This window comes from Chaetura pelagica, unplaced genomic scaffold (assembly GCF_000747805.2).
Source record: "Chaetura pelagica isolate M959 unplaced genomic scaffold, ChaPel_1.0 scaffold48, whole genome shotgun sequence".
In the NCBI taxonomy this organism is placed as follows: domain Eukaryota; kingdom Metazoa; phylum Chordata; class Aves; order Apodiformes; family Apodidae; genus Chaetura; species Chaetura pelagica.
The window spans coordinates 3,360,153-3,386,865 of record NW_009954241.1 but is presented as its reverse complement, the minus strand read 5'-3'; the positions used below and the strand labels follow the sequence as shown (position 1 = coordinate 3,386,865).

The 26,713-nt window shown below is 42.8% G+C and overlaps 1 protein-coding gene across 1 annotated transcript; it reads left to right on the top strand.

Annotated features, from left to right (window-relative positions):
- The first annotated feature begins 30 nt into the window (after positions 1 to 30).
- ASB2 (ankyrin repeat and SOCS box containing 2) lies at positions 31 to 22,269 on the top strand. The gene is made up of 9 exons (XM_010003762.1): positions 31 to 275; positions 1,855 to 1,959; positions 6,784 to 6,950; positions 7,578 to 7,733; positions 9,757 to 10,002; positions 12,283 to 12,454; positions 16,839 to 17,400; positions 20,724 to 20,877; positions 22,133 to 22,269. Exons 1-9 carry the CDS (start codon positions 31 to 33, stop codon positions 22,267 to 22,269), a joined length of 1,944 nt encoding a protein of 647 aa, XP_010002064.1.
- Positions 22,270 to 26,713: the final 4,444 nt, after the last annotated feature.

Below are 26,713 nucleotides of genomic sequence, written 5' to 3'. Positions count from 1 at the left end.
TACAGGAAAGCAAAAACAAAATAAATAAAAATGGCTACAACGGCAGCAAATACTCAAATACAAACAATAGGCTGTGAGGAGTACAGTCTGTACAGTAGCTTGAGTGAAGATGAGCTTATAAAGATGGCCATCCAGCAGAGCTTGGAAGAGGACCCCACAGGCCAGCCAGCTGCCCAGAGCCACCAGAAGTCGATGGTGGCAGGTCCCAGTGAGATGGCCTCCCCCAGTCGTGCCAGCAGCCACCACCCCCCCTACCACATCTACCCCTGGCAAAGGTGAGTGAGCTCCTGCCTGAGCTGCACCATCCCAACCAAACACCCTGCCCAGGAACAGCAAAGTAGCTTCCCCTGTCCCAGCACGTGCCTTCTAACTATCTGTACTGAGCAGCTGCTCTGCGAGTCTGTCATTAGTTTGAAAGCTGGAGTCTGCTATAAATCCAATGAGGTCAACAATTTACGCCCTCACAGCAAAATGAAATTTTACTTGATGTTGTCTGTTTTAAGCAACAAATACAATAAGAATAAGGGAACTGTCACAAGCTTTCCTGAATTACAAACACCAGTGATTCCTTTCCCTGGTGACAGGACACTGTACACTGAGCCTAGGTTTTCCAAGAGAGGGAGCAAAGCATTTGCTTTGCGAAAACGTAGGAGAGAGACCTCTCTTTATATACCTATAAGTAGGTATATAACCCATTGTGAGCTGGCCAACGTTTAGATACTGCAGTCCTTAAAGGATGTAGCTGTTTCAATCAGAGCCTCACCTCAAGCACATCGCTCTCATCCAACAGCAGCTCCAGACACCCAGGCATGGTGGCATCCCCGCCACTGCGACGCTGGGCTGTGGGTTACAGAAACCTGCTGACAGTTTCAAACTCAGACACTGTTCTCCTTTCATTTTCAAAAGGCAGATTTCTCAAGAGATGAGGGGAGAGGTTACAAAGTCACCCCAAACCTAAGGAAAAATTCTTTTAAACTATTTTTTTAAATAAGCTAGGAGTACCTGAAGTTTTATTGTTCCTTTCTCATAACTCCACTGTCCTTCAGCACTTCACTCCTTACCACCTGTGACTGTTTGGTTTCCAAGGCTTGGAAGCTAGGGACCATCTGGTTAGCAGTAAGTGTGTTTCATAGTTGTGGAATTGGGATGCTGCACAGCAGGCAATCCTGCTCCTGTCAGAGGTTGTGACTTCTTCATATCATTACTGTGCACTTGTCCTGTCAGCTCTGCCATGGGGACTGATGCAAGGGAGAATAAGGGCTTCCCTTACTGTTTGGTCCTGTCTTCTTCAGGGGGTTCTTTGACACCTGCTATTTTGGCAAAGGCAGCAGCATCTGTAGTTCTATATGTTAACCTGTCCTGCCTTTGCCTCAGCCCACCAGCTTCTGGCCTCCCACTGGAGGGAAAAACCTTTGCAGCTTGTAGCTCCCGATCTGAACTCTTGTGCCACCTGGGACAGCCGAGCTGGAAATGGAGCCAGTACCCAGGGGCCCTGGGTCCTTCTCTGCCCCCATCTCTGACCTGCTTGCGTGGCACTTCAGAGGTGATGAATGTCACCTCGCCTCGTGCCTGCTTCCTGTGCGGTGGTGGTAGGGTTAACCTCACTGTTGTCTTATATGGTCATTTGAATCCCCTGACGCTTCCTCAGAGGGCCAAAAATAATCTTGAGCCGAGCGAGCAGCTGAATCCAGCGCAGAGCAAGCCGTGGCCATCTGCTTTTATTCAAAGCCCTGACCAGCAGGCTTCCTTGCTCTGTCTCTGTGGATGTGTGTGTCTCTGTTTCTGCCTCGACATGACCTGTTTCTCCTATTCGGAGTATTTCTCCTTATTTCATTCATGTCATCGCCACTCCAGATTGGCAGCCCAGCCACGAGGCCGTGCTCAGCCGTCCAGCTCGGGGGCAGCCTGGGGGGTCAGGCGAAGGTACGACGGCAGCCTGTTCAGCACATCCCAGCCCGTGTAAGTGCCTCCCTCTCCTGCTTTTCCCCACAGCCCAAACAAGCCTTGCGATCCACTGCACCAGCTCCTCTGGGCTATGATGGTGTCTGGTGGGGGGAACTGGTGGTGTTCATCTGGAGGAGATCATTAACTGCTTAGAATGGTCTTGCTAATACCTGCATCACAGCCTTGCTGCCTTCCCACTCCTCCTCCTGACCTCCCAGCCATACCAGACCATGTCCAGGCTCTTGCGGGTGACCCACTTCAAATTTCTCTTGTTCTCTTCTCCCCCTTCATCATTTTCCATCCCTCCAGTGCACGTGTCCTGGGGACTCTGGGTCATTTGGTAGCTCTGAAGTGACAAGGACAGCAGGGAAGGGGTGCCTGCACTGTGCTTTATTTATATAGCCTGGCTCCCATATCAACACAGTAGAGGAGGTAGGCAGGTGCTGATACTAACTGCTGGTATTAAGTTCACTGCCCAACAGTGCATATGAATGGGGAAAACAAGCATTTATTGTAGTATATACAAAGGAGGAGAAAGTCCTTCAAAGTAAATATGTGATAAATGCTCCCAGGATTCCTTGCCTGTTCCCGGCAATACTGGCACTGTCCTGACACACTGAGGATGGCTGCTGGGGAGCTGTACCATGTCTTACCTGCCCAAGGAGGAAACCAGCTTGACTGACTTTGATCCTCCTGGCCATGTTTTGCTGTTGACAGAGACAGTTGACAGAGCTTAGGTAAACAGAGCTATGCATGAGGAGGCAGACAGGGAATAGGGTGGTCTGAGCTCTGCCCCACTGTCTGTGTAGTGTGTCTGGACCATTATGGGTCCATTACAGCTCTCTGGCGGCAGAGCAGATGCAGGCATCTGCCTTTAGCTATCAGATGAAGACAGGAAAGTGTCGTAGGCAACACTTCTGTGTCCTGCAGAAAACTCTTCCCTGCTTTTTTATCTACTCAGTTCAAATCCAGTTTGTTTTATCCATCTTGCAAGTCCCTCCCTGAATGCATGGTTGCAGTGACTAACCCTCCACCAGTCTTCTTCCCTCACCCATTTCTACAATCTCCCCTACCTCACCCTGCACACTGGCTGATCTGGGCTCTGTTCCAGGCTCTCCACTGACATTGCCCTCCCTGGCATATGTGAAAACCTCTTTCTGCTCAGACATAAAGTTTGCCTCATCTCCATCACCTGCCAGCTCCCTTTGGCCACACTGAAATAATATCTTCTCATTAAGTGCTCTGCACACCTTGCATGCCTCTCTCTATCTCTGGGTGCGATAACTGGAGGGCAGGCTTTTCTTCTGGATGACAAAGCTCAAGGCACAAGAAGGCTGGGATAAGCCAGCCCTCCTCTGCTGCCAGGTGAGACCAGAAATGTGGCTGGGAAGCCACAGGAGAGCATAATGGCATGAGTGATGTATAGCCTTGGTCTCAGAGCCAGGCAGGGATGACAGCTGGCTTCACCTGGGGAGATGCTGTTCCTTTATGCTGCCTGCATCTCACCAGGCTGATAGGAAAAGATAGAGTTTCCTGAACCCTTCTATGCTCCACTGAACCTCTTCTGCAGCACTCAGAATTGAACCCACCATACATCTCTTCTGCAATGAGTATCTATTATCTTGACTACTGGCCTGTGCAATGCAGTAATTCTTTTGATTTGCCCATAAGGTTAAGATTTCATCATATCTTCAGGCTTTCTCCATAGTTCTAATACTTTTTTTTTTTTTCTATATCTGATAAAACCCAAGCAGCCGAATGTATTGGTTTCTTTAAAACAGCCAACTATGAGCCAGGCAGAAATCAAGGATTTCACATGGAGATTCATTAAACTTTCTGTACTGATCTGGAATTTGCTTGGCTAAAGCATCTGCAGCTTTGTCCAGCAAACCCCCTCATCTTACTCAGGAATCATTTAAGGTCAAGGAACCCAACAGAAGTTTGCTTCATTCAACATCCAAGGGCTAAAGCAGAATAATAACTGATTTTTCACACATTTTTAACCCTGCCACACATCTGTGGTACCCTCTGCTTTCATGGAGGTCTCAGCTAATGTGATTCACCTTGCACTTGCTGTGTGCCAGCCCCTTGCACAAGCTCCTTCCATGGCCCCCCTGGCATGCAGTAACTCACTGTGTGCTGGGAACTGTCCTGTGCCCAAACCCTGAGGTCACAGTGAGCAGCCCTGCATGTGTAACATGAACCTTTGCACAGAACAACAGATGGTTTCAGCAGCCTTGTGCCAGAAGCTTTTAAAGATGAAGATGTCCCCACTTTCTCCTCTTCTCCCAGCCAAGCATACCAGTTGTTGCTGTTAGCTGACTTCAACAAAATGCTCAGTTTCAAAAGCCTATATAAAAATCTTCTATATACAGAAAACTGACCATTTCAGGTTATTCTCCAGGGCCCTCTCAAAAGTATGGAGATAGAGCAGTGTCCCCGGGATCTCACCCATGTCAGTCAATTCCTCCTGGGTAGGCAGTGGCCAAGAAGGCAGCTGCTTGCTCTAGCTGTTATCTCCTAAGGCAAAATGCCTGGCTTTGCATCCCATATCTCCCCCCATTCCAGTGTTGCTATTTTTGAGACTGCTGTTTTGAGATCACTGCTTCCAGCTATAGAGAAGCACTTGGCCCTGGCACCAATAATTTTTTCACCTGGGTAATGATGTCTTTTCCCATTCCTTGGCACACATGTTGTATTCACCTGCTTCCACTCCAGGCCTTGAGTTTAGCCTCAGAGAATTAGCTTGCTGACTTTTCTTTCAGTGCTTGTATCAGTGTTTATGGCACAACTTAGGTACCTCTGAGAAAGCTGAAACTAGTGATGTCTGTGTGAGTTTCAGGCTGTTGGTCTGTCCAGCCCCTGCAAGACAATGAAATCCTGTGCTACTCCTGTCACCTGCACTAAATGCAGAGTTTGTACCAATGATCTGCCTTTCTAGAATTCCTGCACGGAACTGTCCATTGTTTTATGTCTTTGATCTCACTCTGTTGTGGCATTTTAGACCGTCATAAGCAGAGTTTCTGGTTGTTCCCATTGTCACTGCCCTGCACGACCTTCACCACGTGCTCTATTTCCTGATGTTGCTAGTAGTCTATCTGAGGCATGCACCTCACTCCCCAGCCTCTCTGCCTTCAAGGCTGCAAGATTTTATCTTTCGAGTTAGTTCAAACCAAAAACTCCCCAGTGTTTTCAACATCCTGATGTTCTCTGACTCTGAAAAGACAGTCCACATTCATTTTTTGCAAGTCACCTTTAGAACTGGAAAAATGCTTCCTCCTTTGCTGTGTTTGGTGTCCTGAAGCTTAGCTATGTCATTCTTCAGGGAGGTTCAGATTGGATATTAGGAAAAATTTCTGAATCACTGAAAGAGTGGTGAGACAATGGAACAGGCTGCCCCAGCAGGTGGTGGAGGCACAGTCCCTGGAGATGTTAAAAAAATTGGGTAGACATGGTGTTTCAGGAGATGGTGTAGTGGTTAGGGGTTGTAGGGCAGACGATTGGATGATCTTGAAGGTCTTTCCAACCTTGATGATTCTAGAATTCTAAGGAGGCAACTTTTCCCAGCACAGCTCAGCAAGAGCAGGACCAGGTACTAGAGCTGGAAGGTGCCTAGAATTAGCACCAAAAGAGATGGCTTTCATGTTATTTTTATTTTTGCTGCTAAACACTGAAATACTACTTTAACACTTCTCAGTGACTGTACACATTTCAATGATTTTCTGCTCCTAAGGGACTTTAAAATATTTCCTCCCTTCCAAATATTTTTAAATTCCTTTTATTCCATCCTACAAGTTACAGATTTGCAGAGCCTGACAGTGGTTTGCTGCGTTCAAAGGGGCAGGAACAAAAATCTCCTCACAGCTTGATACCAGGCCCAGAGGGGCTTCCAGATGCCCTTGACTGTTGCAGTTACTTGGGGAAATGCTAACTTGGCTACAAGGGTTCCAAGAATGGACTTGTTGACAAAGGTAATGGGTCTGATCCCAAGCAGGCTTCTAAAAACCAGAGTTTTTAAGTGCCCAGCATCTAACACATCTTACTGGGACACTGAAGACATATTTTTGAAGGCCTATAGTATCCAAAGTGGTTATCATTTTGCAAAACTTGAGTACTCAATGCTGAAATAACAGCTGGGAATCTCTGGGGTATGGTCATGGAGGGCAGCTCAGAATTTCATTGGGTGGGTGGATATATTTTTTTAATCCTCCCTGGCTGAAGAAAGAGAACCTAGACCCCCACTGTAATACTCACATGATCTAACCAGAGCTCTCCCTTCTTCATAGCTGGTCCAGTTAGTTTCTGAAAGGGGGCTTGCATAAGACAAATAAAAAGTGTCTTTAAAATACAAGAGCAAGCTTTATGGATCATTTCTGCTTTAGAGCTAATCTACCTGCAAATCAAAATTTTCTTCAGGGATTAACAGGGTCAGTCATCTTCAAAGCTGATCTTGCTTAAGACATCTCATACAAAACACCTTGCCACATGGGAGCATGATATAATTATCCTAACCATGGACACTAATGGCAGAACATAGGTAGAGCTAGTCTGCCCCAACTCTAGATATCTAAAGAATAAATGTTTTTGTCAGAGACTAATTGCACCTACACTTTCCTTACACTCCAAGGAAAGAAATAAGAACCTCCAGCCAGTGATTCTTCAGTTGTGAGTAGCCAAATTAAGAGCAGACAAGTTTTAACTCCACAAGCCCTGCAGCAAGACACCATAGGGCCACAGTACTTGTTATGTACTCTGTAGATGTTCAATATTTTGGCCAAACAATACAACAATATCAGTAATTAAGGAAGCAGTAATCAGGTTTTAATCTTTTTTTTAAAGAGAACTTGACCCTGTAGTGGCAGCAATCAAGAATGGAGATGAAAAAGCAGTATGCAACATGATGAAATCAGGAAAAGACCTTTCTGAACCTAATAAGGATGGCTGGATACCCCTCCATGAAGCTGCATACTATGGGCAAGTGGGTTGCCTGAGCCTCTTGCAAAAAGGTCAGTGAAATTAAAACGAATTCATTACAAAAAGGAGAAGAAGAATATGAATAAACTAAAAAGCAGAATTAGCACCAGTCCAATCCTTGCCTGGGACTGTGTGTGAAGACGTTTTTTAACCTCCCTGAGTGTATATTAATTTCACCTTCTCTTTGAGAATAGGTTTCTAGGCTGAAGTCTATAAAGGTTGGGATATCCAGGAGAAAATTCTCACAGTAAGGCCTTGTAGCTGAGCTCTCAGCTGTTGTGAGCTGCTTGGATACTGCAGCTGACAGTGACTACCCCAGGTCTCGCTAGCTGGAGATCCAGCCCAGCATTTATTTGCTGGTGCCTGAAGGTGGTTAACTACTATAGTTTGTTTTCAAACTACTACTGCAGAGCAATTACTCAGCAGCTTTCTGCATCACTAGCAGTGAGAACTGAACGTTTTACGCTACATTAGATACTTAAACTGAGTTATAGTAACCTTACAGTGTTTTCTTAACTCTGCTCATGGAAAAGGAAAATAAAACAAATAAACAACAAAAACTCACCTAAAATTCCAAGGATTTTGAAAGGTATAGTGCTGCAGATACTTGTGTACTAACTATATGCCCCAGTGACTTTGGGTTCACCACTCATTCACAGCATACCCTGGCACAATTGACCAGCGCACCCTCAATGAGGAGACAGCTCTCTACCTGGCCACCAGCAGGGGCAACCTGGACTGCCTGCTCACCCTGCTGCAGGCTGGGGCTGAGCCCGACATCTCCAACAAGGCCAGAGAAACACCACTCTACAAAGGTGAGTGGCTGCACGTCCAGGGATGCTGAGCATTTTGGCACCACCAAGGCAGACCTGCAGGTGCTCTAGCGATGGGGGCATGAAACTCAGACACCAGCTCCCATCTTGCACCTCCTCCAGTAGTCCTCTCTCTCTTCTACCTGACCTGCAGTGCCACAGCCTCTCTTCTCATCCACATCAGATATCGGACCAGTAACTGCCCTGAGGGGTGCAGGCTGCAATGTGGTGCTGAGGGTGGGGCATGTGATGCTTAGTGAGGCTCTAAGAACAACATCCCAAAGTTATGGAGAGCAGAAGCTGGACAGTACAAGAATATGGATGCTTTTCTGAACAGTAGGACAGAAGTACTGTTAGAGGTGGGAGTACAGTAACTGTAGACATGCCAGTGAATCATCTACTATGTGGACCAGATCAGTCTGTGTGTTATAAGACATCCATAAAGTTATAAACAATTCAGTGAAGCAGATAAAGTGATATGGACATATAACCTTGCCTCTGGTCAAAGGGAACACTTTCTTTAGTGGAAGAGCGTTGCATTCATGACATCACGAAGATTTAGAGAATAAGATGATGTCTCACACCTTCATGTCCTTTACCCTTTTATTCAGTGCCATGACTATGCCATGCTCCTCTCCTGACTATTTGTAGTATTAACATTTTGTAGCAAAACATTTAAAAGCACATCATGCTGGTTTCAACATGAGTCTTGCCTCCAACTTTGGATGTCTGACATTAGAGCTGCCCAGTTTAAAATGCCTCGGTTTTAAAATTCTGGCTTGTAGTCAGCTTTAGCTGTTCAAGCTGTTCAACTGTGCACTACACAATAGTGATAGTAGTAATACTCATAGTAATAATAATAAAAATAATAATAACAATAATATTAAAGCAGTCTTTGGCTGGAGAAAACCTGTTATTTAATATGTGCTAGTGTTGATGTAAAAATCTTCTGGTCTACCCTCTAGCAAAAAAAGGAGTGAAAAAAATATCATAACAAATTACTTGTTCCTAGTATGGAAGCAAATTAAACTCTGCAGAGCTATGCATAGGTAATTACAGCAGTACCTAATCAGATAGTTCCTTTCAGTACACGTGAGTGACACCTGTGTGTGGGAGAGGAAACCATGGCCATGTAGCAAGGGAAGAATCCATACCAAAAGACAAGGCCTCAGTGAGAAAAAGGCACTATTGTTCCATAACAAATTACAATTGCTATGGAATGTGCTGGCTACTCTTTCTCCACATTGTACAACAAATGTTAATTGGGTTTTTTTAAGTGACTGCTTAGTCTTGGTACCTTTGGCTTGGAGTCCCACAGAAAAAGTGCGTAGGAAGCCTTGTGATTTGGGATTCAAAAACCAATGGAACAAAATAGTAAAATAAAAGTCAACAAAATGCTAGTCATTATCAAGAAAATACTTTTCGCTCAGGGTGGGCCTGAACTATACATTGTTGCAGGCCAAGAGAGTGCTACTGGTTTTCACCTTTATTGTTTTCTAAGCATCCTTTTTCTGATCACTGTTGGTTTGAGGTTTTATTAATATTATTATTTTCTTGTCTGTATGGAGCTTTATCTGCATTCCAGGGTAGTAAAATAGTCAGTTTGCATAGAGTTTGGAAAGAAACTGTTCAGGTCATGTGATTTCTGTAACATGTTTGTTCTTCATAAATTATCTCCTGCAACCTTGTCACTTCCCTGTGTGGCTGTGGAGTCTGGTTGGTACCAATGGGCTAGGCTGGATTCCCCTCAGTACCAGGCTCAGCTCAAGTCCTGCACAGGAGTCTGAGCCTTTCCCAGGTGCCTGGGAAGACTGGCTTCACCACCACATCCCTTCCAAGCCCCAGTGTCATTTAATAATGACAGCCTTGGCCCTCATACTGACCTAAATGGATCTCTGGTTTTACTCACTGTGGCCTAGTTGTATTATATATGCTACAGAAATGGATCCTACAGCAACCAGATTCTTTTAAAAACCTGTCCTGATCACTTCCCCTTTTTCCCTCTTTTCTGTTTTTTCCAAACCAGCCTGTGAGCGGAAAAATGCAGAGGCTGCAAGACTCCTGGTACAGTACAATGCTGATACCAACCATCGGTGCAATCGAGGATGGACTGCTCTCCATGAAGCTGTCTCCCGAAATGACCTGGAGATTATTGATATCCTTGTGAAAGGAGGAGCTAAGATTGAGTCTGCAAATGCCTATGGGATTACTTCTTTATTTGTGGCAGCTGAGAGTGGGCAGTTGGATGCTCTGAGATACCTTGCAAAATGTGGTGAGTACAGCTGTGACATTACATGGCTGTCCTAATTTCTTTCTTAATATTTCAAAGTTCCCATCAGTTCTCCATAGCTCAGTGTTTTCTGTCTTTGAAGACAAGGCCATGCCTGCAGAGGTGCTGACACTCTGTTGCTCTAGATGGCTGAATTGTGCAGGGTCTGTCAGAAAGCATGGTCTAGAGACATGCAATTCTTCTTTCATGGTCACTAACTTGTGAAAGTAATATGGTGCTCTCTAATTTCATTGCCTGACAGCTTAAAAAATCCATATTGCTGCACACATGTAGCCTAAAATCAGTCATGAAAGACAACTGCCGGTGGTGATAGATGGCAGAAGCTGAACATTAGCCAACCCCACCTGTTCATGAACATGTGCAGTAATGGGCAAGATTCCACTCCTCCACTAATGAATTCTGCTGAAAATAGATAAAATACTGTTGTATAGTTAATTTATAGCAGTTTTACACCAAGGAGCAGCAGACTTGCTCTCCCCCCTGTGTATGTATTCAAATATACAGAGTGAATTTGATTCTAGTTTGCACTAAACCTTCCTTGAACTGCTCCACTCATGTAAAACAGTTTTACAATAAACACAACATACTTTACTACTATTTGGAGACTATTTTATTTTCTCTGTGGGCTAATATCTTCACTGTAGGTAAGAACAGGGTCCTGCACTCATGAAACAAGAGCTAAACAACAGTGAAGAGAAGAAAAACTTTTGAAGTTGTTAGTAAGACTAAGAAAAATATGAGACTTGGGGAGCAAAAAATGTGTTCTGCTGTCCAGTTAGCATTGTCAAGTCAGTTTTCTATGACTAGTTAGTCCATAATACTACCTACAATTTTAGAAACTAAGGCAGAATGTGATTTGTGTTTAAAATTAGAGATATTAGGATTTTCTTAAAGTTTAATTTTGAGAAAAATACACAGGAGAAAATCCAATAAAACTGTCTATTTGTTTCATGCCCTGAAAAGCTCCTCTGAGAATCCCAGGAAGATATCATGGTATTGTTTATGATGAGCAATGTTCACCATAAAAAGGGTTTCTTTTTCATTTCTTTTTCATTAGGAACATAGTCCTGTGTTATGTTTTGTCACTGCAATTCTCCTGATGTTTCCAGCTACAACATCTTCAAATAGCCAAACACAACACAGATGTTTCAGTTTGGGGTGAGAGCAGAGGGAAATGTTCTCTTTGACAGGGAGTTTTCATGATCAAACAGGAGACTGATTGGCTTCTTAATTGGAGTTTAGATGCAAAAGTCCAGTGTACCGTCATTTTCATTTAGGATACACATAGACCAGCCTTCCTGAGACATCCTGGTACAGTATATTACCATTGAAACCAGGCTTTCAGACCTTACATATCTAGCACAGAAAAAGCTGGGTTGCAAATTGTTTGTGGCTGAAAAGTATTAGGACTTGGTTTATTCTTCCATGATGCTTGTATTCTTGCTTATTAAGCCATCACACCCTACAGCTCAAGAAAAAAAATGCCCCAAATAATCTAGCAGCTCATGAATAATATTTATCTTTATTTTTGGTGAAACTTACCAGTTGGAGGCTAACTTGAACACTCATGAAATGAAGAGATATGGCCACAGGTGTTGAGTTTTGAAATTAAGTGTTTGTTGAGTAATGCATGCCAAAATATAAGCTGATTGGAATTGTTGCTCAATACTGTGCAGAGGTCATGTTATGGAGTCCTATTTTAGCCTAGCTATGTACTAAAATGAGAATATAGTATAAATGCATTTAAAATATTAATATATAAACTATAAATAATACATATAAATAAATATGTATCATAAATACATAATAATATAACTTTGGAAAGCACCTATTGAAATAATCTAGTCCAAATGCCTGCAGAACAGTGTATATACCTAGTGTAAACACATAAATACTAATGGAATTATTGTGTCCAAAGAAAAGGTCATGCTATATAAAGAACAGAAGATTTTAAAGTGTTTGCCTTTGAGATAGAGCTGAATGGAGCCTGGATTGAGGGCTGGAAGCTGTGGTTGCCACCCATGTTAACTCTCTCGTGAAATTCAGATCACATTAAAAACCAATCGAGATTAGATGACTGTAATTAACTGATATGACTGTATCACATTTTCTTTTTGCTCCAATATGACCTCATTCAGATCCTCTTCCAACACATTTCATAGCTCCAGTGTCATGGTGACATACATGTTCATTCAAAGCATGTTGCTGCCATCTGATTTTAACCTTTGGGTGCTACAAAGATATTGTTTTTTTTCTTTCTAGGTGCTGATATAAATACTCAAGCCAGTGACAATGCCTCTGCGCTTTATGAAGCCTGTAAAAATGGACATGTACATATCGTGGAGTTTCTTTTGTCCCAAGGAGCAGATGCTAACAAAGCCAATAAGGATGGCCTGTTACCACTTCACATAGCAGCCAAAAAAGGGATTTGCGAGTAAGTTTTCATTCACTTCATAGTTTCCTATATCAGACAGAAGTCCAAACTCCTTATGAGATGGAGAATGTAGTGTCTCAGATCTAATTCTGAGCTGCCAGTTGAAACTGGGCTTTCTGCTTGCAGAGCTGGGGTTGGAAATTATAAACCAAAGAGTGTGTTTGTGGGAGGGGATGGGATGGGTTGGGATTGTGTGAGCAGGAGTGTGGGAAGTAAGATCCCTTTAACTTTGCCAAAGTACTACCTATTACAGCTAAATAACCTCACATGTCTTGGAAGTGAATTAAGCTGAGCTCCACAAAACATGCTTGAGATGGAATAAAAAACATTGAGGATTAGGTGGGGGTTTAGTTCTCAATAGCTATTGCAGCACAGTTTGCAATAATTTTCCTACATGAGCCCATTGTGATTCTTCTGCACAAGCAGAACATCCTACATTTATCTCTGGCATGTTCAGGTTTTATTAGTAATAATTCAGATCCTGACAGCAGGAAGTGGTGAAGTGAATCTCTAGGGCATTAGTGAGATTGTTGCTGGAATATTGTCACCAGTTCTGGTATCCTCCCTTACAGAAACCTTTCAGGAAATTGGAAAGGCTTCAGAAAAGAAGTATAAGAACTACTCACAGTCTGGAAAGTATACTTCATTAGTAAGAGATTAAAAGACTCTTAAATGTAACTGGCAAATGCATAAAAAGATCCAGTAGTTTGTTTCTGAAAAGAAATTTGTTTGGGGTAAAGCAGAGCATAATCTCTAAACTGTAAAAAAAGTAATTAATGGAAAAATAATCGGGAACTGGGTAGATTTACCAGTCCTCTGAAGAAGAGGCGTTTAGAGGAAGAGGAAAAATTCTACAGTCTGTGACAAAAGATATCAAATTAGAACATGTTGGCAAGGGATGGGATTGTTGCACTGTTGTGTAAATAGTGTTTACCTGGCTCTTTGAAGACCTGGGACATGGCAGCATGCTTCTGAGCCTGAACTCCTTAGCATTCCCTTCTGAATTTAGTTATATGATTCTATGAATCTATGTAATGAGTTTGTACACTTACAGCATGCACATGAATACCCAGCACAGACTAACATAGGCATGACTCAAAATTTTCTCTGGGGTGTGATTTTCAAAGACATTTTATTGAAAATGAGCACACTTTAGATGAGAAATGTGCCAGAGACAGAACTGATCTCCAGCTGCTCACTTTCAAAAAAGTTCATCTGAAAGTACAGTAAGTTGGTCTGAATCTAATTTGTATATAGAGTCTGGACCAGCTCTCTGGGTCTTTACAGTTACACACCTTGACCTGAAAAGAAATTTACATGGAAACTCTGCAACCTGAGTCCATCCCCATGTTTTGAAAGAAAGCACCTGATTCAGACCTCACATCCTATTATTCCCAACAACCAGCAGCATAAATGAGACCAGAATTCAGCTCGAATTCTGAGTTCCCTCATTTGTAAAAGACAGAGCACAATTTTTTGTGCACAACTGCTGCAAAGTAAGAGCAAAAGAAAGAAAAAAGAAAAATATCTTATGTTATAAATATTTATCTAAATGACAAAGGTTTAGTACAATTGGCTGATCATTCTTAATTCCTTTGGTATTCACTAAAATAACACCCTTCACGGTGACCTCTCTTAGTATTCCTGCAGATTTAATACGTAATTCTGCAGGAATTCCACACTTCAACTTTTTGCCAAAGCACGAAGGCTCCCTACCATCAAAAAAGCCAAGAATGTGGTCCCAAGGCTCAACTGTCAACTCATGTTGCTTAGTGTTTGTTTCTTTTAAATGACACCTTGTCAATACTGACCTGAAATTCATAAGGGTCATCTCATCAGCTGTAAGACAATTGCAAGCAGTCATTTAACTCCTTCCCCCTTGGAACAGAGATGCTGAGAAGGGAAGACTTTGTGAAGTGTGGGCAGATTTATTAAGTAAAGGCAAGTCAATAGACTCCTGGCACACTCATGCTAAAGATGCTCTGTCTCCTCCTCCGTATAATTTTGCACAAGTAGAAATCATAGAAACAGGTGTCAGGGTGAGAGGAAATGCAGCACTATTTTGAAATTGTACATGAAGCTCAGTTCTGTGATAAATGTGGGATGTGGTCTGGTCTTGTCTGCCTTTGCATGAGGTGCCTTCTGCCTCTAGACAGACAGCAAAGACCACAGAGGTGGAGGCACCATACTACTTAAGCAACCTATTTTGAAGGATGAGGAAGAGAGACAGTTTCAAGCTACAAAATCAAACTGATACAAATTTGATGTTTTCTGCTTTTCCTCCTAAAATAAAACTGGGGAACAGGGAGTGTGCTGAGGTCTGGGACACTGCAATATTTGGATGGAGAGCCTTAGTGAGGCACCCCTGCAGCAAGGTTCAGGTCCCCCTTGCAGACAGAAATGACACAGTGCCTCTTTAACTCAGACCTGAAGATCTGGCTGAAGCACATACGCTGGAGGGAGAAAACAAAACAGACCCTTAAATCTTCAAAACAGTTGATCATGGTATGACTAATGCTGGCACTTGGCATGGTGTCCTCACAGTGCACTGTGCCCTTTTTGTTACTAAGGCTCTTTCAGAACATTTGCTAACGGGGGGAAGTTGCCAGCTCACCAGCACCCAAATCTCCTGCTCCCTGTTGTCACAGCACTGGAAGATTAGTGAGGGTAGTTGGAGAAAAAAAAACAACACAAAACTGCAGTTTATGTACTAAGATATTTACATAATTTTAAAAGCTTTTTTGTTTAAAAATGAGATGTAGAAGTAACTTGGAGACATCAATAGTCCATCATGAAAGTAGGAATATAATCCTGTGAAGTGTTATGTATCTTCAACTCTTATTTCAGCTCCTGGGAGCGTTGGAGGCTCAGACTTTCACAGGATCATTCGGTTCATCACAGACAAAGGTTTTGCTGAGACTAGTGCTTATATTTGGCTTAGTTCATTATGTAAATATATATTTGAGGGCCAGTGTTGGGACCAGCCATTGCAGTCAAGCTGAAGACGTCAGCATTTTAAAGGAGAGATGCTACACAGTAAGAAACTGAGCTTTGCATGTTTTTGTGTTAGAAGAGCTGTTGACTGCTTGATAGAGGAGTTCACATGGGAGGAAGAAGAGGAGAAGAATGTAGGCTTAGCTTGCTGGCTCCCACAGGTTCCCTTTTTAGATAGCCCTCTCTCCACAGACTTTATATAGGGAGCATGGGTATCTGAGACAGTGTGCAGACTCATGTTGGATGGTCCCTGGTCTCTTTCTGGAAGTAGCTTAAGGTGACTTGTCTGTATTTGCAGAATCAGCCTAGTGTCTTGGCTAAACCAGCCAACTCTATCAGCAAAAAATGAGAGTTTAACCCATGGGGGCAGCTCCAGTGACACCTATGGAGACATAAAAATTAACATGGACTCATGTACATCATATATTTTTTTACTTTGCATTAATTAACAAGAACAGATTGGTTTATGTTGCTGTGTTTAAGGCCACATCACACTTTCCAATAATAATCCCTGATTACTGGGGTTAGGACTTGGCTGTACATTTTTTCTCCCTGTGTTAAAGCATGGAAACCAGTCTAGAAAATACATTGTTTTCTTTTTCACCCCTTTCTTATTTGTCTTTTTGGCTCCCCATGATCTGGGATAGATGTTGATAGCCCCATGGATTTGCCATAGCCAAAAGCCACACAGTGAGGGCCTCTGGGACAGGCACTAATCCAGGGTAATAACTGGAAACCAAATATATAGTTTATCCTACTTCAGTCCTGCAGAGGAAGGTTTGGTTTCACCTCCTTTCTATTCTCAAGCCTCTTGCTGTGGCTTTGACCCAGGAGGAAATACTAATGCCTTGTTTTGGCAGGGTTCTCTGCTGAGCAATAAAGCAATTCCAGTTGAGGTGGGGAGATACATCCTCTCTGGTGGAACCTCAGGGTAGAGGCCATGTGTCTGTTCCTCCAGTCCTACCCACAGCATGATGATCAAGGTGTAGAATGTCTGGGAGATCGTGACTGGGTGTCAGCCATTTGGGCTGTGACAACTAAGAGAGTTTACTACAGGGTAGGTGAGGTGTCAGCACATCACCTCTTCCATTGTAACTGCCCCTGTAGCTGCCATCGCCTCATAGAAAATGGGTGATAATTCTCAAAAATCTTGTTCCTCCATGAAAGAGCGGGTCATGCAACTCACATTTTTGGCAAGGTAGGAGCACAGGGAGTTGTTGACAGGTTTCAAATTCACACCCTGGTTTCTCTCAGAGACAGTTGTTGCTGTGCCTGAGTTCACAGGCTCTCCCATGGCTATAACCATACAGCTGCTATTTGCAGCTGTGTGGTTGTGGGTCCCCTGGATCCCCTGGATCTCACTGCTGTTCACTGATCCTGTACCCGGCAGGATTGTCTCCATGCTGATCCCCGTGACCAGCCGCACCCGCGTCAAGCGCAGCGGCATCAGCCCCCTGCACTTAGCGGCTGAACGCAACAACGACGACATCTTGGAAGAGCTGATTGATGCTGGCTACGATGTCAACACTGCCCTCTCCAATGAACGGTCCTGCCTTTACGAGGACAGACGCACCACCCCTCTGTATTTTGCTGTTTTTAACAACAACATCTATGCCACAGAACTCCTGCTGCAAGCAGGAGCCAACCCCAATGTTGACCTCATCAACCCATTACTCATCTCCATTCGCCACGGCTGCCTGAAGACCATGAAACTGCTCCTTGACCATGGAGCAAACATTGATGCCTACATATCAAGTCATCCCACCACATTTCCAGCTACCATCATGTTTTCGATGAAATACCTTTCTGTGCTGAAGTATCTCCTTGATATGGGCTGTGACGCTGGCTCCTGTTTTGAGTGTCAGTATGGAAATGGCCCACACCCTGCATTAAATTACAGACGGGACAGACTTAATGATCCTCAGCTATCCAAGGAGCCAACTGTTGTACAGGTAAGCACGACCTAGTCTACTTACAGTACCTCTGAGGACAAGTCCTACCAGTATATATCTTGACAACTTTAATGTCTTTTTTCTCCCAACTTTCCTATGAGAGAAGATGCCTTTATTCCTACTTTTTTTACAGAAAAAAAAAAAAAAAAGGCTCAGTGAAGTCTGTGAATGTTTCAAGTCCATATTCAATAACAGCAGGAGGGTAGGCAACAGCTGCTATGGCCCTATGTTGAATTTGCAGTGAATTATAGCCCTCTTGACAGCCTTGCTGTCAGATCTACAACATTCTTTTCATCTGGATAGGAGATGACAGGAACAAAGCAAGTTTTCTTGACAGGCAGTGTCATATGGGCAGTAGCAAGTGGGCAGCAGAAACATGCTTGTTTTATTTGCCCTGTAAGATTTGTTTTGTCTGATAGGCAATTGAAACGCCCATCTAAATTAAAATTATCTAGTGCTTCACTTTATGTGAATGAATGTAAGTAGTTGCAATATCTGACTCTACTGGATAAGCAGCCCTGGAGAGGGTCTTCAACATGGAACACAGCAAAGAAATCTCAGCACAGCAGACTTTCTGTTTTGCAAAGAATCAAGGAAAAAATAAATCAGCCTCTCTCTAGTTTAAGTGTAGCTTTGAGGAATGCAGAAGAAAGTGTCATTTATCTCAGAGAGATGGTCACCAATAAGTGCTCTTTGGTGGTGGAAAAAATAAAGGAAAATGTTAAAAGCTCTTAGGAACTCTATACCTTTTTATTAGTCTTGTCTTCCAAAAGAATTTACTCTCCAGTAACGTCTGGAAAACAAACAAAAAGAAATCTTAGAAAGAGGACTGTAAGAGTTCATCAAAATAATATCTTATCCTGCACAGAGCTGTCTTCTTCTTGAGTGTTTGTCACAGCAAAATTGCTCCAGGACACCACACTTTTGTCAAAGAAAAAATCAATAAAATATATCATCTTGACCCATGATATAGCAGCGGTAATTCCAAGCCAAGAGAGGGTTTGTCTGTAGCCCTCTATGATATTCTAGGCACTCCAAACCACTCATGTTTTTACTTACTTAAGCACATTTTTTTTACCTCTGGATTTCACCTAAAAATAGTTTTAGTGCCTAAAAAAATATTAGGTTACTCACAAACAGAGTAATCACCTCAAAGGTCAGACCACATGAGGCAGAGGTAACAAAAGCTGCGTAAAATTTTATCTGTGCCTGGAGAGACACCAGTTAGGAACAAATGCATACAGAGAAAAAGCAATCCCTTCTCTCCAATATTCTTTTGCATTTGCTTCTTACTGCTGGGAATTTGGCTAATAAAAGAGAGGCTGGTATGGTGCAGCTTCATTATATAATTTTGATATGGTTTGTATTCTGAAGTACAGAGTATCCTATGAAACTATAGCCTTCACCACACAAAGATGTGCATTTATTCTTTTCTTGCATAAGATTACATACGGATAACAAATCTGAATGATTAGTCTTTACACAGTAAGGACTATGAGCTGCTGGAAGTGGATTTGAAAAATGAGTAACTATGAATCAGTACTGTTGTGACAAGATGAATGTGTCCTGGAGAAAGTGAATGCAGGAAAATGGTTGCTGTCTGACCCCACATTTCCAAAATTGCAGTGTCAAAACCCTGAAGGTGGGAAGGGAAGTGTCTGCTGCCACGAGAGGGCATTCAGGGGCCCACCCAGGCTGCAGGCAAAGCATGTCCCGGGCCCACAGTTGGTCTGTCCCTGACTCGATCCCATTGCCTGCAGTTGCAGGTTTGCCTCACTTTGCTTCGTTTTTCTGTGCTTCTTTTCCTGCAGCATGTTTTGGACCATTTTTATTCCAGAAAATGTTTTTATAGGCTGAACTTGTGAATAGGGAAGAAAGAAAAAGCCAGGCAAGGCCTCTGGCAGAGACAAAAAAGAGGAGAGCCGTAGGATCCAGTGTTTTATTGCCCTACGCATGTGTCCTCGTTTAAACCCTGTCAAAGTGGTGTTACTGCTTGGGGGCAGTAGTGCAGATCCCTACTCTGCACATCCCATGGGAAACTTCATGGCAACTGCATATGCACTGGGGAATGACAGCCAGATATGCTGAACTGAACTTCCCATAAGCAGACCAGCTGGGAAACTGTGGGTTGTTCACGGGGACTCTCCCAACGTTACTGTAGCTAATTTTCCTGAGAAACATTACATGGTGACACTCAGTGAAAAAAAGCCAGAGTAGTAAACACCTCTGTGAATGCTCTCACCTTGAATAAAATGGCCTTATAATTTTCTGCAGCTTTATTATTTCCTAGGTGAGCTAAAATACTTTCATTTCTGAATAAAAGTATCCATACAGGAGTTTAATGCATTTTGAATTAGGGCTCATGCATGCTTCATCACATATGATATAGTTACAGGAGCTTAAACTGAATGAGGTTTAAGCTGTTGCATTTTCTTTTCTGTTTGGGGTGGGCTTGCAAGGTGCCTGCAGACAGTCTCTGTTACTAAGCTGGTGGGCAATGCTTAAGCCCCCATCATTCAACTGGTTTCATACATGTGCCCAAGGTCTTATCCATACAACGTGATTTAATTAATCTTAAATTTCTAACCGCTCACATGCAGATAAATCCACAGCATATGCATATCTTCAGCATATGCAGCATCCTAACAGAGATAGATGAAGCTATCTGGTATAATATACATATTTAGATTAAAGTGGGAAGGGAAGTCACTACTTTATTGAAATGAGACTGCTTAAAGTTAGGTCCTTAATCCTATTCCTTAGCATCTCCATAGGCAGCCCTCCATGCAACAGCTCTGAGCACTGCAGCTCACACTTGCAGCAGCACCAAATTTGCCTGATGCTTCTGCTCTGTATTAGGTCCAGGATAGTTCTCCTATGGGCAAGTAAAACCCGCTGGGATTAAACTCTGCAGAGATTCCCTCAGACTTGTTTCTAGTGAGGTGTTTGGTCCCCAAAAGCTGCAGATACCAGTGGGTTCACCAGAAGTAGGAGGTGCTGTGCTCTGCTGAATCTCCCACTTCCCCTAAGCCTTCTTGGTGCACAGTTGCCCCATAGAAACCCTCCTAAGAAAGGAAAGGGACCCAACACACAGGGTCACAGCACCCTGAGCTGCATGGATCTTTCATCAGCTCCTTTACTGTCTCAAGACAAAGCTGTGAGCTGTCCCCTTCATGTGGAAGTAGGACCTTTGAACTGGTAATTGCTCTCACTGCTGGTAGAGGGTTGGGACCAAAAATGCAGTTGGGACTGTTGCCATTGTTGCAGTTTCCAGAGGTGTATTCATTTGTCACTGACTGTAGTCAATCTGGTTTTCCTTGAAGTTTTGTGAAATGGTGTCTACTCCAGAGATGAGCCGCTGGGCTGGGCCAATCATCGATGTTCTCCTGGATTACGTGGGTAACGTGCAGCTCTGTTCGCGGCTCAAGGAGCATATTGACAGCTATGAGGACTGGGCTGTCATTAAAGAAAAAGCAGGTATGGTCACCCAGGAGACAATCTGACACAAGCATTCTCACTACTGGATTAAAAATTTCTGTCCCCATCTCCTCTTAGTATTAATCTCTTAAACTTGATAGGATTTCCCTACTGAGACTGAATTACATTTTGGACCAGGATGCAGTACTAGAAATTTTTCTTTCTTTTCACAGGTAATCAGTGACAGAACAAGAAGGAATTGTTTCAAGCTGCAACAGGATAGGTTTAGATTGGACATTAGGAAACATTTCTTCACAGAGAGAGTGGTTAGACACTGGAATAGGCTACCCAGGAAGGTGGTTGAGTCACCATCCCTGCATGTGTTTAAGAGTCATTTGGATGTGGTGTTGGTAGATATGGTTTAGGGGAGAACTTTGTAGAGTAAGGATGATGGTTGGACTTGGTGATTCCAAGGGTCTTTTCCAACCTAAATAGTTCTATGATTCTATGAAATTGCTGGGATGTGATTCTGTGATGTTAAATGTGCAGCAGCTGGATCTGACCCACCAGCAGTGAGCACTGCCAGTGCAGGAAGGCCCATTTGGCTGCACCTGGGGTGCAGTCAGGCACCATGACCACCTCAACAGCAGCCTAGCTGGCACTAGTGGCCTTTAAAGCATGTACTAATACTCTGCTCTCCTAAACATCCTTTCTGTCAGGATCCAAAAATCTTTCATAAACTTTATCAGAATTTGTTTTCTGGCTCCAAGCTGAATTTAATAGAATCATAGAATGGTTTGGGTTGGAAGAGACCCTAAGGATCATCTAGTTCCAACCCCCTGCCAGGGGCAGGGAAAGCTCCCACTAGACCAGGTTGCTCAAAGATTCATCCAAGCTGGCATAAACACCTCCAGGGAGGGGGCATCCATGACTCCCCTGGGCAACCTCTTCCAGTGTCTCTCCACCCTCACAGTGAAGAACTTCTTTCTAATACCTAATCTAAATCCACCTTCTGTGGCTAGACTGAATACTGTGAAATGGCTTGTTTAAATCCCCCTAGAAAGCCCACTGCTAAGGCTGAGCTGTGGTACAGCACCCCATCATCCAGCCCTGCTTTCTTCCCCATGTCATGCCTCAGAATAGATGAGCTACCACCAATGCCAGATGCATCATCCTTCCATTGCAGAAAAGCTCCCTTTTTTTGTTCCTCCTTCTCCCATTTTCTTCTTATCACTGCCCTGGCAAAGCCAAGCCAAGCTGTTTCTCTCAAGTCTAAACCTGTTCTGTTCATGTTTCTGGCCTGCCTGTCTTTCAGAACCCCCGCGACCTCTTTCCCACCTTTGCCGCGTCAAGGTACGAAGCTTGGTTGGAAGAAACCGCATTAAACTTCTGGACACCTTGCCTCTCCCAGGCAGGTTGATTCGGTACCTACAGCATGATTACAGGCAGTGACCCCAGGCACACAGGACATGCAGTGGCTTCCTGGCATGGCACTCAGCATCACCAGCATGGCAAGAGCACACATCTTGCGTGATGGGGAGGAATTGCTGCTGGCTTGGTCAAGCGCCCTCCAATGACTAATCTAAGAGACATATGCTTCTGAAGCATGGCTGAGAAGAAAATGGAGAACATTAAACATAGGGCTGTTGTTAAGGTTTCCAAGAGAAAACTTATATGATTCACCTCAGATCTTGATCTGCAGAGAGCACTGGATGAAAGCCAGCACTGAAAAAAATGAGCAGTGCTGAAGCAAGAATCAGTGAAGAATTCAAAGGTATCCTGGGGTTGTGGTGGAGCTTAGCATCCTTGCTGTGATCACAATTCAGAAATCGTGAAGAGTCAATATATTTTGGAAAAAAATCACATTTTCTTCACTGACTGAGATTTTTATTTTAGTTTTTATTCCACTGTTTGGATTTCTGCTAAGTGTGCTGGTTGCTCATTCTCTAATACTTTGACACCATCTAGCTAACACTTTTACTTTCATTTTCTGGACCTTTCTTATTGAGTAGAGAACTTGATTTCTGAACTTTCAAATCCCAAAACTTTTTAATAGACTAAAATACAGAAATACTGAGGAAAGGTTTATTTAAGAAGGATGTGAGAATTGTATTTGCCCATAATTAACACAGTTAATTTTGTATTATATTTGCAATGGGAAGTAGGTGACATTCTGCTTGAGAGAATTTCCTAGACTGGAGATTTGAAAGCAATTCGAGGGGGGGGTTTGATTTAGATTTTTGTTTGGGGTTTTTTTCTGAAGGGGAGTTGTGTAATTTGATGTAACTGCACTGCAAACAGTAGTTTTACTCTATCATGGAGCTGGTGTCAGAACAGAACAAAGCCCTGGAGGAGCAGGAAAAGGTGCTTAGGGAGAGGCAACACTACTAACCCAATTTTCTCTGTTCCTTCCCTAGAGGATCTTGTCCCTACAAAACCCAGCCTCTCTTGCCCATTTAGACCTCTGCGGCTATAACAGTTCCATCACTGGAAGAAAAAAAAAATAATTATTTAAAAATTACGAAAGTCAGACTTTGAAATTTTGGAAAATAAATACCCAGAATTAGGCTTCCAAATCCTTATTTGAGTGCCTAAACAATGCCAAGCTACTTACTCCAGGTGTAGTTCCACTTACGTCAATGGGACCACATTTGGTGTCAGATATTCCTGAGACAGAAAAAAGTCTAAGGATTTAGCCCTGAATTTCCTGACTTTGGGAGTTTGAGGTATCTTTGACACTCATGAAAGTTATTATTTCAGTTTCTTTGAAAATTAGGTCACCTATTAACAGCTCAGATCCACAGCTGATTTATGGAAGCTCAACATGTTACCATCTATCAGCTGAACCATTATAATTGTCCGTGAAATCCTTTCATTGCAGTTTTTAACAAGTCACATTCCCTCACAGCTGGGGAGGCCAAGGAGCCCATGCACGGTTATTGGCAGTGACTACAGCTCAGCTGACAGGTGTGACTTGCTGAACCACTGATTTGAAAAGCACCTCATTCCTGACTAGGCACCAAAGTAAGGATGGAAGAACCTAAATTTGGAACCACATCTTTGCAGGTCTTATGCTAGAAACACACTCATTCTTAGGTGACAAAGGAGCTGTGCACCATGGTTTGTTTGATTCCCCGCCAGAGACCTGACAGATCTGGTTTTGTTTGTTGGCCTGCATACCACCCATGGAATCAGATAGTAGTGTAAGTAGATAAAATGCATTGCACCAGGTTTTATTTCTGTGGAGCTTTATACCTTAACACAGAACTAAAGTGTGTTGCACACATACAAGTCCATCTGGGCATACAAGTTCAGATTCTGTAATGGTTTTGTGTGAAATGTGTTCAGGACTTGTGGGACAAGATGTGAGCAGAAGTGGTTACAGCTGTGGGCACTCTGTCCATAGCTGACCCCTCCCAAATGCAAAAGAAGTTGAAAAACCAACAGAGTTTCAATTCACACTGAACAGTCATCTTCTTGCAAAGCTTTGGGAAGTCAGGTGAGATTCCTCCACTGCTGAAATTTTGCTCACTGACTTCCATTACTACCAGTGTAGGATCTACCTCATTGTCTCCTGAAGTGTGAACAAGAAATTGCTTCAGGAATTGGAAATTAAAAAAATGATGGAGGGAAAGGGATGGGGAACAGGAAATCTTGAGACCAGTTTTGCCAGTGATAGCATTGATAAGCAATACTTTGAGAGTTAGAAAATCACCTGTGAAGTTTGTACATCTCTCCCTTTGGGGCTGAGCAGCAAAGGTCTGGGTCTTAAATTGGTATAAATCAAGAGAAATTTCCTTGAAATAAAATGAGTGTAACAAAGTTGTAGAGGGCTGGAACTAGATGGTCTTTAAGATCCCTTCCAATGCAAACCATGGTATGATTCTATGATACAAACATGGCTTAGTGGAGACCATTTACTTCAGTGCTTGTTTGGTGTGCAATGACAGCCCCTGAGACCACTGTAAAACCACAAGGGTGGGATTTCATAAGGTAGCCCAAACTGGACATTTCCCCTGAGCCAACATTTTTAGGTATGCAGTAGTCTCTCGACTTGCAATTTTTTATGTCCTTGAGAGAAGTTGAAACTGGGTTTGAGTAGAGCAAATATGGAAAGATCATAGCTTCTTTCCACCAAGAGACCTTCATCTCTATCAGGTGACCCATGTCCTGCTTGCTCTCAACCTTCTGTGCTGAGTAGGAGAGTCACTGAGCTGGAGACCACTGGTGTGATGGAATGCACTGCAGCTATGGGAAAGATAAGGGCACACTGTGCACAGAAACTGAGGAGGGAAGAGTCTATTAGAGGAGGAATCTGGTAATTACAATGTTATTAAGTCCTTTCTGCTTTATCCTGACAGCAAATCTTCACACACTCAGTTTACATTTATTTGCACTGAAATGGAGTCTGCTACCTCCACACTCCAGTCATTGGCAAATTATTTTGTGCTCAATACTGAATCTGCACAAATTCAATGTACATTTTAATGCATCTATCTAGAAGCTACTGTGAAAGGATAAATACCCCAAAACCCAAAGAAACCAAGCTTTGTAAGCAGATCAGTAGTTCTAGTGCAAGGTAAAGTGGCTTGGTTTTACTGAGTGTGATAGATGATGACTTCGTATGAAATGTTCTAGGAATATTTCATGACCAGGTTACTGTACTTCTTTTTTTTTATGGCAATATGTGCAATTCACTTGATGTTCTTGTGCACTTTTTTGATTTTTTTAAATTTTATTTTGTATGAAAGCTTTTTCATTTACCTCTCCCTTCCCATTATTTATAAAAGCTATTGTGGTTTTAACAGTCTAAATTTGCATTGTTGTAGTAAATCGCAGCTCTCAAATGTTATGTTTCCATCTTTCAAAAAAAGTATGAATAAACAAGTAGATTCTGAAGGGCTATCAGCTGTCCTGAATAAGAACGTTAAACAACCAAACATTGAACAAATAGGCAGGATCAATATGAATCAATCCAAGTTTGAACCATTTATAATCTTTACGTTAATTTCTGGGGTGAGAGAACAGTAAATATTGCTAGAGAGGAGACAGAGTTGCAATTCTTTGCAAATCTTTTGGAAAGTCTCACGCAACCCCATTCAGTGATTTTGAATGTGTTTAACAATTGTCTTCTTTTCATTTGCGTTTTATTTCATTGCTACTGCAGTTTAGAGCCCCAGCAAGGGCCACCTCTTGCCCTGGGCTGGGAAGAACAGTTCCATGCCACAAAGGATTTTAAGGATTTTTAAAAATAACATCAGTTTAAATCTGAGGGTAAATGCATAAATACCTATGTGTTGCAAGTCATTTGAAATGTTCTGATTCAATCCTTCATCATAATTTAAAAACATACTATTCTACTACATGGAAACCATACAGCAACATTCATTCAAATAAGAAATGGTTTAAAAGAAGAAAAAGAAGACAAAGAATTCAATACCCCAAAGGTAGAAACCCGATTTTAACTCTTCTGTTTCTCTGGATTTCTTCATAAGTAAAATTTCTACAGACGCTATCCACTTTGCCAAGCATTTCATTTTTGATAGATATCCACATTCTGGTGTGATTCACAGCGCTTTCATACTTCCCTTCTGAGCTTGAGCCAGAGCATTTGACCACGGAAATCACTGCAGTACCTGTGGTTTGCTCCAGGACCTGCTCTGGTCACCCAGACCAATGCCATGGAGGCTGCTCTGCACTGGCAGCACTGAGGCAGAGTTCAGTGTTTGTCTTCACCTGGGTTACTACAGTGACACAGCATTACTGGTGTGAGAAAGCACCCTTTTTTTCCACGCAAAAAATTCCTTGCCTACAGCTTGGCAAATTAAGAGCCATAGTTCTCCTTCCATTAACTTAAATGGGGCTACTGCCTGTGGTTTCTGTTAGAATCCTTGTG